Source organism: Microchirus variegatus (assembly GCF_963457635.1).
Source record: "Microchirus variegatus genome assembly, chromosome: 16".
Classification (NCBI taxonomy): Eukaryota; Metazoa; Chordata; class Actinopteri; order Pleuronectiformes; family Soleidae; genus Microchirus; species Microchirus variegatus.
Window position 1 is genome coordinate 1838836 of NC_139817.1, and position 18418 is coordinate 1857253.

The 18418-nt window shown below is 34.8% G+C and overlaps 2 protein-coding genes across 2 annotated transcripts in view; both read left to right on the plus strand.

Annotated features, from left to right (window-relative positions):
* LOC310938170 (histone H3.2) overlaps nt 1-18418 on the plus strand; it is a gene marked incomplete at its 3' end in the record, with an annotated part of 195261 nt that overhangs the window by 90113 nt on the left and 86730 nt on the right. The window lies entirely within an intron of this gene.
* The window catches only part of ptprb (protein tyrosine phosphatase receptor type b), a 44930-nt gene that overhangs the window by 24530 nt on the left and 1982 nt on the right, over nt 1-18418 (plus strand). The window contains exons 24-37 of the mRNA XM_083902589.1: nt 1900-2178; nt 3572-3721; nt 3816-3955; nt 4057-4193; nt 5053-5159; nt 5329-5434; nt 6115-6195; nt 6760-6777; nt 6894-6975; nt 7250-7340; nt 15011-15087; nt 15182-15316; nt 16274-16396; nt 16480-16643. Coding sequence (XP_083758715.1) covers nt 1900-2178; nt 3572-3721; nt 3816-3955; nt 4057-4193; nt 5053-5159; nt 5329-5434; nt 6115-6195; nt 6760-6777; nt 6894-6975; nt 7250-7340; nt 15011-15087; nt 15182-15316; nt 16274-16396; nt 16480-16643 — 1690 coding nt within the window. The remainder of the gene's footprint in view (nt 1-1899; nt 2179-3571; nt 3722-3815; nt 3956-4056; nt 4194-5052; nt 5160-5328; nt 5435-6114; nt 6196-6759; nt 6778-6893; nt 6976-7249; nt 7341-15010; nt 15088-15181; nt 15317-16273; nt 16397-16479; nt 16644-18418) is intronic.

Genomic DNA, 18418 nt, shown 5'->3' on the forward strand with positions numbered 1-18418 from the left:
TTAAAACATTTTTTTTTCTAAATTAATTAATTTAAAAAATTTGTCTCGTTTTACAGATTTAGAATATTACATGAAAACATTTTTTTTTAATGAATTTTTTATACAATTTGACCAATTTTGTGAGTCACTTAATCTGGAAATGTAGTACTTTAATGTACTTTCAAACTCAGCCACAAGGTGGCAGCAGAGTGGTTTAGCAGACATAATGTAACCCGTTATTGTTTGAATGTGACATTAAAGCCTCAAAAGTCTTAATCTGATTTTGAGGAGATGTCCCTTGGCAGGTTTTAATCCCGCATTTATGAGAGATTATATAGAAAATAATACGTTAAAAAGCAAACTACTCAGTGAAATGAGGGAAATTAGGGACTAAACGGTAAAAGAATAAACTAATTATTGATTATGTTCAGGTTTATCTCTTTGTATTATGTTTTTCGGACATTTGAACTCACCACAGATTATTTAACGGCCCATTGTTTTTCAGACACTTAAACTCACCACAGATTATTTAATCTCCCATTGTTGCACAGACATTTGAACTCACCGCAGATTATCTAATCTCCCATTGTTTTTTAGACACTTGAACTCACCACAGATTACCTAAACTCATCACAGATTATCTAATCTCCCATTGTTTTTTAGACACTTGAACTCACCACAGATTACCTTAACTCATCACAGATTATCTAATTTCCCACTGTTTTTTAGACACTTGAACTCACCACAGATTATCTAATATCCCGCTGTTTTTTAGACACTTGAACTCACCACAGATTATTTTAACTCACCACAGATTATTTTAACTCACCACACATTGTCTAATCTCCCATTGTTTTTCAGACACTTAAACTCACCACAGATTATCTAGTCTCTGTTTTTTTCATCTCCTTCATTTATCTTCAAATAAAAAACAGTTTTTACAGACATTTGAACTCACCACAGATTATTTAATCTCCCATTGTTTCTTGGACACATAAACTCACCGCAAACTATTTAATCTCCCACTGTTTTTTTAGACACTAAAACTCATCATATATTATCTAATCTCCCATTGTTTTTTAGACACTTGAACTCACCAAAGATTATCTAATCTCCCATTGTTTTTTAGACACTTAAACTCACCATATATTATCTAATCTCCCATTGTTTTTTAGACACTTGAACTCCCCATATATTATCTAATCTCCCATTGTTTTTTAAACACTTGAACTCACCAAAGATTATCTAATCTCCCATTGTTTTTTTAGACACTTGAACTCACCACAGATTATCTAATCTCTGTTTTTTTCATCACCTTCATTTATCTTCAAATAAAAAACAGTTTTTACAGACATTTGAACTCACCACAGATTATTTAATCTCCCACTGTTTTTTTTAGACACTTAAACTCACCATATATTATCTTATCTCCCATTAATTTTTAGACACTTGAACTCACCAAAGATTATCTAATCTCCCATTGTTTTTTAGACACTTGAACTCACCACAGATTATCTAATCTCCCACTGTTTTTTTAGACACAAACTCACCATATATTATCTAATCTCCCATTGTTTTTTAGACACTTGAACTCACCACAGATTGTCTAAACTCACCACAGATTATCTAATTTCCCACTGTTTTTTAGACACTTGAACTCACCACAGATTACCTAAACTCACCACACATTGTCTTATCTCCCACTGTTTTTCAGACACTTAAACTCACCACAGATTATTTAATCTCCCATTGGTTTTCAGACATTTGAAATCTCCCATTGTTTTTCGGACACTTGAACTCACCACAGATGATCTAATCTCTCACTCTCCTTCATTTATCTTAAATAAACATCAGTCTTGTTGTGACTCTCTCTCTCTCTCTCTCTCACTCTCTCTCTCTCTCTCTCTCTCTCTCTCTCAGGTCCGTCTCCTCTAAAGTCCGTCCACTGTTTCCCGCTCTCCTCGTCCTCGCTCTCGTGCTCGTGGTCGCCGCCGCGCTCCGACTTCGACTCGTACGAGGTCGAGTGTCGGCGCCACGACGACGGCGAGCTGACGTCGGCGTTGAAGCTGTCGGAGGGCGTGAGCGCCGTGACGCTGGAGCGACTCGACGCCTTCTGCAGATACTCTGTGACGGTCAGAGTGTCGTCGGCCGGACACACGAGTCTGCCGGCCACGCACACCACGGTGACCATGATCGACCGTGAGTCTCACACACATCTCCCACTGTTTTTTAGACACTTGAACTCACCATAGATTATCTAAATTGACCACAGATTATCTAATCTCCCACTGTTTTTTAGACACTTGAACTCACCATAGATTATCTAAATTGACCACAGATTATCTAATCTCCCACTGTTTTTTTTGACACTTGAACTCACCACAGATTATCGAATCTCCCACCGGTTTTCCAGATACTTGAACTCACCACAGATTATCTTATCTCCCACTGTTTTTCCAGATGCTCTATTTTCCCACTGTTTTCCGACACTTGAACTCACCACAGATGTTCTAAACTCACCATAGATTTTCTAATATTCCACTGTTCTTCCAGACACTTGAACTCAGCACAGATTCTCTAATCTCCCACTGTTTTTTTAGATACTTGAACTCACCACGGATTATTTAATCTCTCGTTGTTTTTCAGACACTTGAACTCACCACAGATTATCTAATCTACCACTGGTTTTCCAGATGCTCTATTTTCCCACTGTTTTCCACACACTTGAACTCACCACATTGTATCTAATCTCCCATTGTTTTTCAGACATTTGAACTCACCACAGATTATCTAATCTCCCACGGAACTCACCACAGATTATCTAATATCCCACTGTTTCCCAGACACTTGAACTCACCACAGATTATCTAATCTCCCGTTGTTTTTCAGACACTTGAACTCACCACATATTTTCTAATATCCCACTGTTTTCCAGACACTTGAACTCACCAACTAGTATCTAATATCCCACTGTTTTCCAGACACTTGAACTCACCACAGATTATCTAATCTCCCATTGTTTTTCCAGATGCTCTATTTTGCCACTGTTTTCCAGACACTTGAACTCACCACAGATTATCTAATCTCCCGTTGTTTTTCAGACACTTGAACTCACCACAGATTATCTAATCTCCCGTTGTTTTTCAGACACTTGAACTCACCACATATTTTCTAATATCCCAGTGTTTCTCCAGACACTTGAACTCACAACAGATTATCTAATCTCCCACTGTTTTTCCACACACTTGAACTAATTAGGGATGCTCTAATTTCCCACTGTTTTTCAGACCCTTAACTCACCACAGATTATCTATTTTCCCACTGTTTTTCAGACCCTTGAACTCACCACGTTTCCTTAAATCATTCTGTAAATTAAAGAGTTGAACTTTTAATGACTGTAATTAAATGATTTATGGACATAAATCATAATCCAGACTTAATTATACATAAGATTTATTATTTAAAAGTCTCAGTAAATCAAATTTAAATCTCATGAATTCTCACAGATTATTAATCTCCTCACTAATTCATTCACATTGAAGAGAAAACACGTCGTCCTAACTCTGCGATGGACACATCCGTCTTCTTTCAGGTCCTCCGGCTCCGCCCCCCGGCGTACGCGTGAGCGAGAGGTCGTCCAAGGTCACGTCGTCCTCCATCTTGTTTCGCTTCAACTGCTCGTGGTTCAGCGACGCCAACGGCGCCGTGCGATACTTCGCCGTGATCGTCGCCCAGTCTGACGGTACCAACACACACACACACACGCGTAAAAAAACTGTTACGTCAAGTTTGGCCACGCCCCCGATATTAATACTCGCCGCGCTTTTGTCTCGCAGCCAACGAGCTCGTGCAGCCGGAGCAGCGCCACCCGCTGCCCTCGTACCGCGACTACGCGGCTAACTCCTCGGTCAGAGCCTATCAGACGGCGTATTTCCCCAGCCGCTGCACGCAGGACGCGGATGTCGCGACCGTACAGGTACGACCGCTAACGGCGGCAACGAACGACGCACGAAATGTTCTTCTTTCAAACGTTAGCTCGTCTACAAAAGTATTGATCCGTGGGCGATTGATTGACAGGTGGTGGAGGTGAACCTGGGGGCGGGAAGCGACCGACTGGGCGGAGCCTGCGACCACTACCACGACGACGACCTCTACCTGAGCGACAGCTACGGCGACTTCTGTGACGGACCGCTCAAAGCTAAGACGTCGTACAGGTACACACACACACACACACACACGCACAGTGATTCCCAAACACTGGGTCTGGACCCTCACGTGTGTCACGGGAGACTTTTTTTGGTCCCCAAACAAATTTCGTAGTTGTAAATTTTAAAGAACACGTACAAACTTCACCAATTTAACAATTTATGCCATAATTTGGATGCTAAAAAGTGGGTCCTAGGGCTGGAATTAAGGATTTTTTTTTTTTTTATCGAGTAATCTGTGGATTAATTTCTCGATTAATCCAGTATTCTTTTGACACTAAATGTAATTTTTTTTTGAAAAATGCAGATCGGTGTTTACGAAATTACATTCAGAGATTAGAAAATTTTCACAATCATAGATTAGAAAATGTCCACATTCAGAGATTAGAACCATTTTGCATGCTGAGATTAGAAAATATACCCATTCCAAGATTAGAAAACGTAAATATTTTGAGATTAGAACGTTCACAGGAATTAGAAAATATTCACCTTCCGAGATTAGAAACTATTCACAATCAGAGATTAGAAAATGTTTACATTCCGAGATTAGAAAATTTTCACAATCAGAGATTAGAACCTTTTTGCATGCTGAGATTAGAAAAAATATACCCATTCCAAGATTAGAAAACGTAAATATTCTGAGATTAGAACGTTCACGATCAGAGATTAGAAAATATTTGCATTCTGAGATTAGAAAATGTTCACTTTCCGAGATTAAAAAGATGTTGGCATTCAGTGATAAGAACGTTTTTGTATACAGAGATTAGAAAATATAAGCATTCTGAGATTAGAAAACGTTCACATCCTGAGATGCCATTGAGCAAGGCAGCTCACCCTTGTGTGTGTGTGTGTGTGTGTGTGTTTTCAGATTGAGCGTTCGAGCCTTCACCAGACTGTTTGACGAAAACCACAGTGAGTTTCCTGAGCCGCTTTTCACGGACACGTACCTGTCCACACCACTGAGGACACACTCAGGTGAGACACACACACACACACACACACACACACACACACACACACACACACACACACACACACACACACACACACACACGTATGTTTTTGCAGCTGTACTTCAGAAATTAGAAATAAGATGAGGTTTGACCTCACACTGTGTATGTGTGTGTGTGTTGTTCTGTGTCAGAGCCTCTAGGTGGCGTGGTGGAGGGTCTGAGCGCCGGGATGTTTCTCATCGGGATGATGGTGGCCGTCGTCTCGCTGCTGGTTTACAGGCAGCGGCTCCGCAAAGTGTGAGTCGCGCAAATCTGCTCCAGGGCTCTATAGCGCCCCCCTGAGGTGAAAACAGAGGCAAATATGGAGTTAAACCGAATTTCCCGAAAATTGGTGGGAAGACGTTACAGACCAAGACGAACAAAAAAGTCGACCGTAACCGTGGCGTCAACTCAACAGGAAGTCAGCTATTTTGAATTTTGGCAGCCATTTTTTACCCTACGTAAATGAATGAACTCATCCGACTGTGTAAAAAAAAACACGCAATTTGTACTTGACACATCAAAGGTAAAAAGATATGGAAACGTTTGTTGGATTCTAAATGGTGTGGTCACGGCAACCCCTCCGCGTTTTGGCGAATTTCAAACCATTCGCCACGAAACAGGAAGTGCCCTATGACATGAAAACGTCGAGTTCCACCGAATTTCCCTAAACTTGGTGGGAAGATGTTACAGACCAAGACGAACAAAAAAGTCGACCGTAACCATGGCCTCAATGCAACAGGAAGTCGGCCATTTTGAATTTTGCCTTCCATTTTGGTCATTGTAATTTATGCTAACGGACGATGTAGAGCAGCCTGTAGTTCACACTGATGCCACAAGGTGGTGCGACGCTAACTTTAAGACAAACATGACTCTAGGATGTAATTTAAAGGTTCAGTGAGTAAATTATTTTTTTGTGTGTGTGTGTGTGTGTGCAGGGCCGTACAGGAGAACCCGGTGTTGAGGATGAGTATGTGGAAGGAGGTTCCAGCTTCAGGGATTTACATGGGAGTCAGGAGGTAAGTGTTTGTGTGTGTGTGTGTGTGTGTTTTTGGGGATTTTTTGGGGGGAATTTTTGACGCGAGAGAAAGTGGTCAAAATTGCGTGAAATTCAAAAAAAGTGTCTAAGTCGCACATAATTCCTCCGAGTTTAAACAAACTTGGTACACTCGTTGCTCTCGTGATTCCAAACAAATTTCTAATGTACTTCCATTAGCTCCGCCCACCCAGGAGTCGGCCATTTTGGATTAACAAAAAGGGCTAATCTACGCGCATATGAAAGAACTAGTCCTAGCACGTTTGAGCTAGCCGCGCCAAACTCGGTCCATGTGAATGATTAAAAGTTGCTCACAGCACCCTCTGCTGGACAAGTACAGTTACTTCAAATTGTCTCACGCGCTTCTAGGCTGTACGTTTGACTGCAAAGTGCCGTAATGTAACTGTGGGGTCAAATTTGGAATGTTTTGTATGATTTACAGCATCAGTTGTGTGAAAATCTTAAAAATTGAGACCTAACATTGATATTAAAGTTAATTTAGGTAAACGACAACTAATTGTGATTTCTCTGGTTTTTTCTGTTTCAGTAATCGTCGAATCACCAGGTAAATAAAGTCTATTTGTTTTTCTAGTCTATAATAATAATAATAATACTACTCTGATAAAAGTGTGTATTTTAAAGGCTAACGTGTGTGTGTGTGTGTTGTGTGTTTTTGTTCAGTCCGGTCAAAGCTTGTAACTTTGAGTCTCATCTGAACAAACTTCAGGCCGACTCCAACTATCTGCTGTCAGAGGAGTTTGAGGTAAAACCTTTAAATTTAATTATTCTATAAGTCATTTAAAAAAAATCAAAATAGTGGTAATTTTACTTAAGTACAAGTAAAAGTATGGTCTAAAAATGTACTCAGGGTAAAGGTTACTTTTTATTATTTTTGACCAAAATGTAAGATCATCTCAGTGAGTTTTAGAGACATTTTTGGAGTTTAAGGCTTTTTAAAAAAAAACTAATCTTGCAAACGTAAAGTGAATAATTATAAAAATAACAGCACTTTTTGTGTGTGTTTTTTTAAATTAAAGGATCTAAAGGACGTGGGTCGTAACCAGACCATGGACGTGGCTCGTCTGCCAGAAAACAGAGGAAAGAATCGCTACAACAACATCCTGCCGTGTAAGCTTTAAAACACACCTGTGTGCAATGCCGACTATTATGATGGTAAATTTCAAGTCATTCCGAGAAACTTTTTGTTTTTTTGAAGAAAGTCAGCTCACTGTCAAAGTGCATCAGGGCAAATGGATAATTTCATGATTTTCAAAAATTCATAAAAAATATTCCTTAAGAGATTTACAAATATTTTCAACGCATCCTTGTTCAGGGCGATGCCGACAATTATGATGGTAAATTTCAAGTCATTCCGAGATACTTTTTGTTTTTTTGAAGAAACTCAGCTCACTGTCAAAGTGCATCAGGGCAAATGCATAATTTCATGATTTTCAAAAATTCATATAAAATATTCCTTAAGAGATTTACAAATATTTTCAACGCATCCTTGTTCAGGGCGATGCCGACTATTATGATGGTAAATTTCAAGTCATTCCGAGATACTTTTTGTTTTTTGAAGAAAGTCAGCTCACTGTCAAAGTGCATCAGGGCAAATGGATAATTTCATGATTTTCAAAAATTCATATAAATTATTCCTTAAGAGATTTACAAATATTTTTAACGCATCCTTGTTCAGAGCGATGCCGACTATTATGATGGTAAATTTCAAGTCATTCCAAGATACTTTTTGTTTTTGAGAAGAAACTCAGCTCACTGTCAAAGTGCATCAGGGCAAATGGATAATTTCATGATTTTCAAAAATTCATAAAAAATATTCCTTAAGAGATTTACAAATATTTTCAACGCATCCTTGTTCAGGGCGATGCCGACTATTATGATGCTAAATTTCAAGTCATTCCGAGATACTTTTTGTTTTTTTGAAGAAACTCAGCTCACTGTCAAAGTGCATCAGGGCAAATGGATAATTTCCTGATTTTCAAAAATTCATAAAAAATATTCCTTAAGAGATTTACAAATATTTTCAACGCATCCTTGTTCAGGGCGATGCCGACTATTATGATGCTAAATTTCAAGTCATTCCGAGATACTTTTTGTTTTTTTGAAGAAACTCAGCTCACTGTCAAAGTGCATCAGGGCAAATGGATAATTTCATGATTTTCAAAAATTCATATAAATTATTCCTTAAGAGATTTACAAATATTTTTAACGCATCCTTGTTCAGAGCGATGCCGACTATTATGATGGTAAATTTCAAGTCATTCCGAGATACTTTTTGTTTTTTTGAAGAAAGTCAGCTCACTGTCAAAGTGCATCAGGGCAAATGGATAATTTCATGATTTTCAAAAATTCATAAAAAATATTCCTTAAGAGATTTACAAATATTTTCAACGCATCCTTGTTCAGGGCGATGCCGACTATTATGATGGTAAATTTCAAGTCATTCCGAGATACTTTTTGTTTTTTTGAAGAAACTCAGCTCACTGTCAAAGTGCATCAGGGCAAATGGATAATTTCATGATTTTCAAAAATTCATAAAAAATATTCCTTAAGAGATTTACAAATATTTTCAACGCATCCTTATTCAAGGCGATGCCGACTATTATGATGGTAAATTTCAAGTCATTCCGAGATACTTTTTGTTTTTTTGAAGAAAGTCAGCTCACTGTCAAAGTGCATCAGGGCAAATGGATAATTTCATGATTTTCAAAAATTCATAAAAAATATTCCTTAAGAGATTTACAAATATTTTCAACGCATCCTTGTTCAGGGCGATGCCGACTATTATGATGGTAAATTTCAAGTCATTCCGAGATACTTTTTGTTTTTTTGAAGAAACTCAGCTCACTGTCAAAGTGCATCAGGGCAAATGGATAATTTCATGATTTTCAAAAATTCATATAAATTATTCCTTAAGAGATTTACAAATATTTTCAACGCATCCTTGTTCAGGGTGATGCCGACTATTATGATGGTAAATTTCAAGTCATTCCGAGATACTTTTTGTTTTTTTGAAGAAACTCAGCTCACTGTCAAAGTGCATCAGGGCAAATGGATAATTTCATGATTTTCAAAAATTCATATAAATTATTCCTTAAAAGATTTACAAATATTTTTAACGCATCCTTGTTCAGAGCGATGCCGACTATTATGATGGTAAATTTCAAGTCGTTCCGAGATACTTTTTGTTTTTTTGAAGAAACTCAGCTCACTGTCAAAGTGCATCAGGGCAAATGGATAATTTCATGATTTTCAAAAATTCATAAAAAATATTCCTTAAGAGATTTACAAATATTTTCAACGCATCCTTATTCAAGGCGATGCCGACTATTATGATGGTAAATTTCAAGTAATTCCGAGATACTTTTTGTTTTTTTGAAGAAAGTCAGCTCACTGTCAAAGTGCATCAGGGTAAATGGATAATTTCATGATTTTCAAAAATTCATAAAAAATATTCCTTAAGAGATTTACAAATATTTTCCACGCATCCTTGTTCAGGGCGATGCCGACTATTATGATGGTAAATTTCAAGTCATTCCGAGATACTTTTTGTTTTTTTGAAGAAACTCAGCTCACTGTCAAAGTGCATCAGGGCAAATGGATAATTTCATGATTTTCAAAAATTCATAAAAAATATTCCTTAAGAGATTTACAAATATTTTCAACGCATCCTTATTCAGAGCGATGCCGACTATTATGATGGTAAATTTCAAGTCATTCCGAGATACTTTTTGTTTTTTTGAAGAAAGTCAGCTCACTGTCAAAGTGCATCAGGGCAAATGGATAATTTCATGATTTTCAAAAATTCATATAAATTATTCCTTAAGAGATTTACAAATATTTTTAACGCATCCTTGTTCAGAGCGATGCCGACTATTATGATGGTAAATTTCAAGTCATTCCGAGATACTTTTTGTTTTTTTGAAGAAAGTCAGCTCACTGTCAAAGTGCATCAGGGCAAATGGATAATTTCATGATTTTCAAAAATTCATAAAAAATATTCCTTAAGAGATTTACAAATATTTTCAACGCATCCTTGTTCAGGGCGATGCCGACTATTATGATGGTAAATTTCAAGTCATTCCGAGATACTTTTTGTTTTTTTGAAGAAAGTCAGCTCACTGTCAAAGTGCATCAGGGCAAATGGATAATTTCATGATTTTCAAAAATTCATAAAAAATATTCCTTAAGAGATTTACAAATATTTTCAACGCATCCTTGTTCAGGGCGATGCCGACTATTATGATGGTAAATTTCAAGTCATTCCGAGATACTTTTTGTTTTTTTGAAGAAACTCAGCTCACTGTCAAAGTGCATCAGGGCAAATGGATAATTTCATGATTTTCAAAAATTCATATAAATTATTCCTTAAGAGATTTACAAATATTTTCAACGCATCCTTGTTCAGGGTGATGCCGACTATTATGATGGTAAATTTCAAGTCATTCCGAGATACTTTTTGTTTTTTTGAAGAAACTCAGCTCACTGTCAAAGTGCATCAGGGCAAATGGATAATTTCATGATTTTCAAAAATTCATATAAATTATTCCTTAAAAGATTTACAAATATTTTTAACGCATCCTTGTTCAGAGCGATGCCGACTATTATGATGGTAAATTTCAAGTCATTCCGAGATACTTTTTGTTTTTTTGAAGAAACTCAGCTCACTGTCAAAGTGCATCAGGGCAAATGGATAATTTCATGATTTTCAAAAATTCATAAAAAATATTCCTTAAGAGATTTACAAATATTTTCAACGCATCCTTATTCAAGGCGATGCCGACTATTATGATGGTAAATTTCAAGTAATTCCGAGATACTTTTTGTTTTTTTGAAGAAAGTCAGCTCACTGTCAAAGTGCATCAGGGCAAATGGATAATTTCATGATTTTCAAAAATTCATATAAATTATTCCTTAAGAGATTTACAAATATTTTCAACGCATCCTTGTTCAGGGCGATGCCGACTATTATGATGGTAAATTTCAAGTCATTCCGAGATACTTTTTGTTTTTTTGAAGAAACTCAGCTCACTGTCAAAGTGCATCAGGGCAAATGGATAATTTCATGATTTTCAAAAATTCATAAAAAATATTCCTTAAGAGATTTACAAATATTTTCAACGCATCCTTATTCAAGGCGATGCCGACTATTATGATGGTAAATTTCAAGTAATTCCGAGATACTTTTTGTTTTTTTGAAGAAAGTCAGCTCACTGTCAAAGTGCATCAGGGCAAATGGATAATTTCATGATTTTCAAAAATTCATAAAAAATATTCCTTAAGAGATTTACAAATATTTTCAACGCATCCTTATTCAAGGCGATGCCGACTATTATGATGGTAAATTTCAAGTCATTCCGAGATACTTTTTGTTTTTTTGAAGAAAGTCAGCTCACTGTCAAAGTGCATCAGGGCAAATGGATAATTTCATGATTTTCAAAAATTCATATAAATTATTCCTTAAAAGATTTACAAATATTTTTAACGCATCCTTGTTCAGAGCGATGCCGACTATTATGATGGTAAATTTCAAGTCGTTCCGAGATACTTTTTGTTTTTTTGAAGAAACTCAGCTCACTGTCAAAGTGCATCAGGGCAAATGGATAATTTCATGATTTTCAAAAATTCATAAAAAATATTCCTTAAGAGATATACAAATATTTTCAATTGTTCCTTGTTCAGGGCGATGCCGACTATTATGATGCTAAATTTCAAGTCATTCCGAGATACTTTTTGTTTTTTTGAAGAAACTCAGCTCACTGTCAAAGTGCATCAGGGCAAATGGATAATTTCATGATTTTCAAAAATTCATATAAATTATTCCTTAAAAGATTTACAAATATTTTTAACGCATCCTTGTTCAGAGCGATGCCGACTATTATGATGGTAAATTTCAAGTCGTTCCGAGATACTTTTTGTTTTTTTGAAGAAACTCAGCTCACTGTCAAAGTGCATCAGGGCAAATGGATAATTTCATGATTTTCAAAAATTCATAAAAAATATTCCTTAAGAGATTTACAAATATTTTCAACGCATCCTTATTCAAGGCGATGCCGACTATTATGATGGTAAATTTCAAGTAATTCCGAGATACTTTTTGTTTTTTTGAAGAAAGTCAGCTCACTGTCAAAGTGCATCAGGGTAAATGGATAATTTCATGATTTTCAAAAATTCATAAAAAATATTCCTTAAGAGATTTACAAATATTTTCCACGCATCCTTGTTCAGGGCGATGCCGACTATTATGATGGTAAATTTCAAGTCATTCCGAGATACTTTTTGTTTTTTTGAAGAAACTCAGCTCACTGTCAAAGTGCATCAGGGCAAATGGATAATTTCATGATTTTCAAAAATTCATAAAAAATATTCCTTAAGAGATTTACAAATATTTTCAACGCATCCTTATTCAGAGCGATGCCGACTATTATGATGGTAAATTTCAAGTCATTCCGAGATACTTTTTGTTTTTTTGAAGAAAGTCAGCTCACTGTCAAAGTGCATCAGGGCAAATGGATAATTTCATGATTTTCAAAAATTCATATAAATTATTCCTTAAGAGATTTACAAATATTTTTAACGCATCCTTGTTCAGAGCGATGCCGACTATTATGATGGTAAATTTCAAGTCATTCCGAGATACTTTTTGTTTTTTTGAAGAAAGTCAGCTCACTGTCAAAGTGCATCAGGGCAAATGGATAATTTCATGATTTTCAAAAATTCATAAAAAATATTCCTTAAGAGATTTACAAATATTTTCAACGCATCCTTGTTCAGGGCGATGCCGACTATTATGATGGTAAATTTCAAGTCATTCCGAGATACTTTTTGTTTTTTTGAAGAAAGTCAGCTCACTGTCAAAGTGCATCAGGGCAAATGGATAATTTCATGATTTTCAAAAATTCATAAAAAATATTCCTTAAGAGATTTACAAATATTTTCAACGCATCCTTGTTCAGGGCGATGCCGACTATTATGATGGTAAATTTCAAGTCGTTCCGAGATACTTTTTGTTTTTTTGAAGAAACTCAGCTCACTGTCAAAGTGCATCAGGGCAAATGGATAATTTCATGATTTTCAAAAATTCATATAAATTATTCCTTAAGAGATTTACAAATATTTTCAACGCATCCTTGTTCAGGGTGATGCCGACTATTATGATGGTAAATTTCAAGTCATTCCGAGATACTTTTTGTTTTTTTGAAGAAACTCAGCTCACTGTCAAAGTGCATCAGGGCAAATGGATAATTTCATGATTTTCAAAAATTCATATAAATTATTCCTTAAAAGATTTACAAATATTTTTAACGCATCCTTGTTCAGAGCGATGCCGACTATTATGATGGTAAATTTCAAGTCATTCCGAGATACTTTTTGTTTTTTTGAAGAAACTCAGCTCACTGTCAAAGTGCATCAGGGCAAATGGATAATTTCATGATTTTCAAAAATTCATAAAAAATATTCCTTAAGAGATTTACAAATATTTTCAACGCATCCTTGTTCAGGGCGATGCCGACTATTATGATGGTAAATTTCAAGTCATTCCGAGATACTTTTTGTTTTTTTGAAGAAAGTCAGCTCACTGTCAAAGTGCATCAGGGCAAATGGATAATTTCATGATTTTCAAAAATTCATAAAAAATATTCCTTAAGAGATTTACAAATATTTTCAACGCATCCTTATTCAAGGCGATGCCGACTATTATGATGGTAAATTTCAAGTAATTCCGAGATACTTTTTGTTTTTTTGAAGAAAGTCAGCTCACTGTCAAAGTGCATCAGGGCAAATGGATAATTTCATGATTTTCAAAAATTCATATAAATTATTCCTTAAGAGATTTACAAATATTTTCAACGCATCCTTGTTCAGGGTGATGCCGACTATTATGATGGTAAATTTCAAGTCATTCCGAGATACTTTTTGTTTTTTTGAAGAAACTCAGCTCACTGTCAAAGTGCATCAGGGCAAATGGATAATTTCATGATTTTCAAAAATTCATAAAAAATATTCCTTAAGAGATTTACAAATATTTTCAACGCATCCTTATTCAAGGCGATGCCGACTATTATGATGGTAAATTTCAAGTAATTCCGAGATACTTTTTGTTTTTTTGAAGAAAGTCAGCTCACTGTCAAAGTGCATCAGGGCAAATGGATAATTTCATGATTTTCAAAAATTCATAAAAAATATTCCTTAAGAGATTTACAAATATTTTCAACGCATCCTTATTCAAGGCGATGCCGACTATTATGATGGTAAATTTCAAGTAATTCCGAGATACTTTTTGTTTTTTTGAAGAAAGTCAGCTCACTGTCAAAGTGCATCAGGGCAAATGGATAATTTCATGATTTTCAAAAATTCATATAAATTATTCCTTAAAAGATTTACAAATATTTTTAACGCATCCTTGTTCAGAGCGATGCCGACTATTATGATGGTAAATTTCAAGTCGTTCCGAGATACTTTTTGTTTTTTTGAAGAAAGTCAGCTCACTGTCAAAGTGCATCAGGGCAAATGGATAATTTCATGATTTTCAAAAATTCATAAAAAATATTCCTTAAGAGATTTACAAATATTTTCAACAGATCCTTGTTCAAGGCGATGCCGACTATTATGATGGTAAATTTCAAGTCATTCCGAGATACTTTTTATATTATTTATAAATACAATTTTCGGTGGAAAAAAATCCCAGAATTTGAATATCTGTGAGATGAAGATGTCCAATGTCTTTAAAACTGTAAAATGATAACATTTTGAAATCAATGTGAAATTTTTTTTTTTAGACGATTCGACCAGAGTGAAGCTGTCGTACCTGGAGGACGACCCCTGCTCCGACTACATCAACGCCAGCTACGTCCCTGTACGTTCACACACTAACACATCAAAGACACAAACACACACTTTAATACACATACTATACTCATCACTGTGTGTGTGTGTGTGTGTGTGTGCAGGGTAACAACTACCGCAGAGAGTACATCGCCACCCAGGGGGCGCTGCCGGGCACCAAAGACGACTTCTGGCGAATGGTGTGGGAGCACGGCGTCTACAACGTCGTCATGGTGACGCAGTGTGTGGAGAAAGGACGAGTGAGTCACCACGAGTTAATTAATCCTCAACATGAGCTTAAAGAGGATTAAAAAAAACAAAACACTTTGTTACTAATTTTATGAAATTTAATTATTTAAATTCAGAATAATAAATCATGTTGATTTTATTGTAGTTTATGTTTAAAAGTATGAAACGATTATAAAACGGCTTTTTAAGCAAAATACATTTGAAAAATGCCAGAATTGGGTTTGTATTTGAACGTTTAGCAACATTTTAGTAGTTTTTGCAGCTTTGATCATAAACTTTATGGAGGTTTTTAGGAAAAACTATCCAAATTTTTTAAAAATTGCCAAATTTGGCTAAAAAGTTTATTTTACAAGAATAAAAACAACACATTCATTCTAAAAAATGTCTTCCAACCAACAGCGACAAAGTCTAAAACTACTTTTATTTGATTTTTATTTAAAACATTCAACAATTAAAGAAAAACAGTCTATTTTAGGACTTCTGCTGAATTATTGCAACTTTTAAATATGCAATTTAAAGAAAAAATACATTCAAAAATGCACAATTGAGTACATTTGAACTTAATTTGACCAAAAACTGTAATAATTGTAGGTTTTAATAATAAAGGTAAACATGGAGATTTTTTTAAAAATGTTGGATTTTTAAACCCAATTATTTAATTATAATTATATAATCTAAATTTAAAAAAAAATAAATTTGAGGAACAAACTCGTTAAAGAGCGACCGTTATTAAATCCTTTGACATATTAAGATTATTTGACGACGACGTACATTTCTCAAAACTGTCAATGTGAGGTTTTTTTTTAGCAAAAATTTGGGTTTAAAACAATGAAAACAACACTTTTATTCAATTAAATCTTAACTAATCGCAGTGAGTTTGCTTAATTCTGTTCATTTGATGTAAATAAATGAAGGTGGTTGAAGAATCTAAGTCAAAGGTCAAAGGTTAAAGGTCGTCGTCTCCACAGGTCAAGTGTGACCAGTACTGGCCTGCAGACAGAGAACCTCTGTACTACGGCGACCTGGTGGTTCAGACGCTGTCAGAGTCGGTTCTGCCCGAGTGGACCATCAGAGAGTTCAAGATCACCTCGGTAAAATCTGGACTTTAACTACACTGTAACACACGCGTGTTTAAATCATCATTAATGAATTAACGCTGTGTTTGGCGTCTCAGGAGAGCGGCTGCGCTTACCCTCGCGTCCTGCGTCACTTCCACTACACGGTGTGGCCCGACCACGGCGTCCCCGAGAGCACGCAGTCCCTGATCCAGTTCGTGAGGACGGTCCGGGACTACGTGGACCGGTCGCCGAGTACTGGACCCACGGTCGTACACTGCAGGTAAACAAAGAAAAGACACGCTTACACGTTTACATTATATATATATATATATATATATAGATAGAATATATATATGTTCTATCGTACAATCTTATTTTGAAATTCTAGTTTTTCATGGTTTATAGAACTAATTTTACGAGTTATGAGCAAATTCTACCGTCAATTTTAAGCATAACAATAATTTATTGAGTAAGTAAACTAGCAAGTGTTTGAAAATGACTTTTATTTTGAAATCTTTTAGGTTTAGAAACAGTAAAAATTCACTGAATATATATTAAACTGCTTTTATTATAACAATCTTATTTTGAAATTCTTGTTTTTCATGGTTTTTGGAACTAATTTACGAGTTATGAGCAAATTCTACCTTTTATTTTAAGCATGACAATAATTTATGGAGTCAGTAAACTAGCAAGGGTTTGAAAATGACTTTTATTTTGAAATTTATTAGGTTTAAAAACGGTAAAAATCCACAAATTACATATATGCATTAAACTGCTTTTATTATAACAATCTTATTTTGAAATTCTAGTTTTTCATAGTTGTTAGAGCTAATTTTCAAGTTATTATGAGTAAATTCTACTGTCAATTTTAAGCATAACAATAATTTATTGAGTAAGTAAACTAGCAAGTGTTTGAAAATGACTTTTATTTTGAAATCTTTTAGGTTTAGAAACAGTAAAAATTCACTGAATATATATTAAACTGCTTTTATTATAACAATCTTATTTTGAAATTCTTGTTTTTCATGGTTTTTGGAACTAATTTACGAGTTATGAGCAAATTCTACCTTTTATTTTAAGCATGACAATAATTTATGGAGTCAGTAAACTAGCAAGGGTTTGAAAATGACTTTTATTTTGAAATTTATTAGGTTTAAAAACGGTAAAAATCCACAAATTACATATATGCATTAAACTGCTTTTATTATAACAATCTTATTTTGAAATTCTAGTTTTTCATAGTTGTTAGAGCTAATTTTCAAGTTATTATGAGTAAATTCTACTGTCAATTTTAAGCATAACAATAATTTTTTGAGTAAGTAAACTAGCAAGGGTTTGAAAATGACTTTTATTTTGAAATTTCTAAGGTTTAAAAACAGTAAAAATCCACTGAATACATATATAGATTAAACTGCTTTTATTATAACAATCTTATTTTGAAATTCTTGTTTTTCATGGTTTTTGGAGCTAATTTACGAGTTATGAGCAAATTCTACCATTAACTTTAAGCATAACAATAATTTATTGAGTAAGCAAAATAGCAAGGGTTTAAAAACGACTTTTGTTTTGAAGTTTATTTGGTTTAAAAACAGTAAAAAGTTGAACTATAGTAAAGATTTCCTGCTGCTGCCACCTTGTGGTAACAAACAGACACAAAAAATGTTGTCGTATTGGAGAAATTTTTTTAGTTTTCGGGAAGTAAAACAACCACCGTATTTTGAGGTTTATTAGGTTTAAAAACAGTAAAAAGTCCACTAAACTAAAGGTTAAAATAAAATATATTCTATATTTTTTCAATATAAATATGAACACACATTTTTGTAACAGTTTACAAAACAATATTTCAAAAATATTGCATTTCCATGAGGAGAATAAATAAATATGCTAATGTGCTGTTAAAACATTTAGTTTTTAATTCATTTATGAAGTGAATTAAACATCAAAAACACGTTTAACTAAAAATTTGTAATTTTTTCAGTTTTTGTAAAAATTTAACAGGAAATTTATGACATGTAATTTTTAACAGTGCAGTTTTTTTTTTTCTCTCGCATGTTT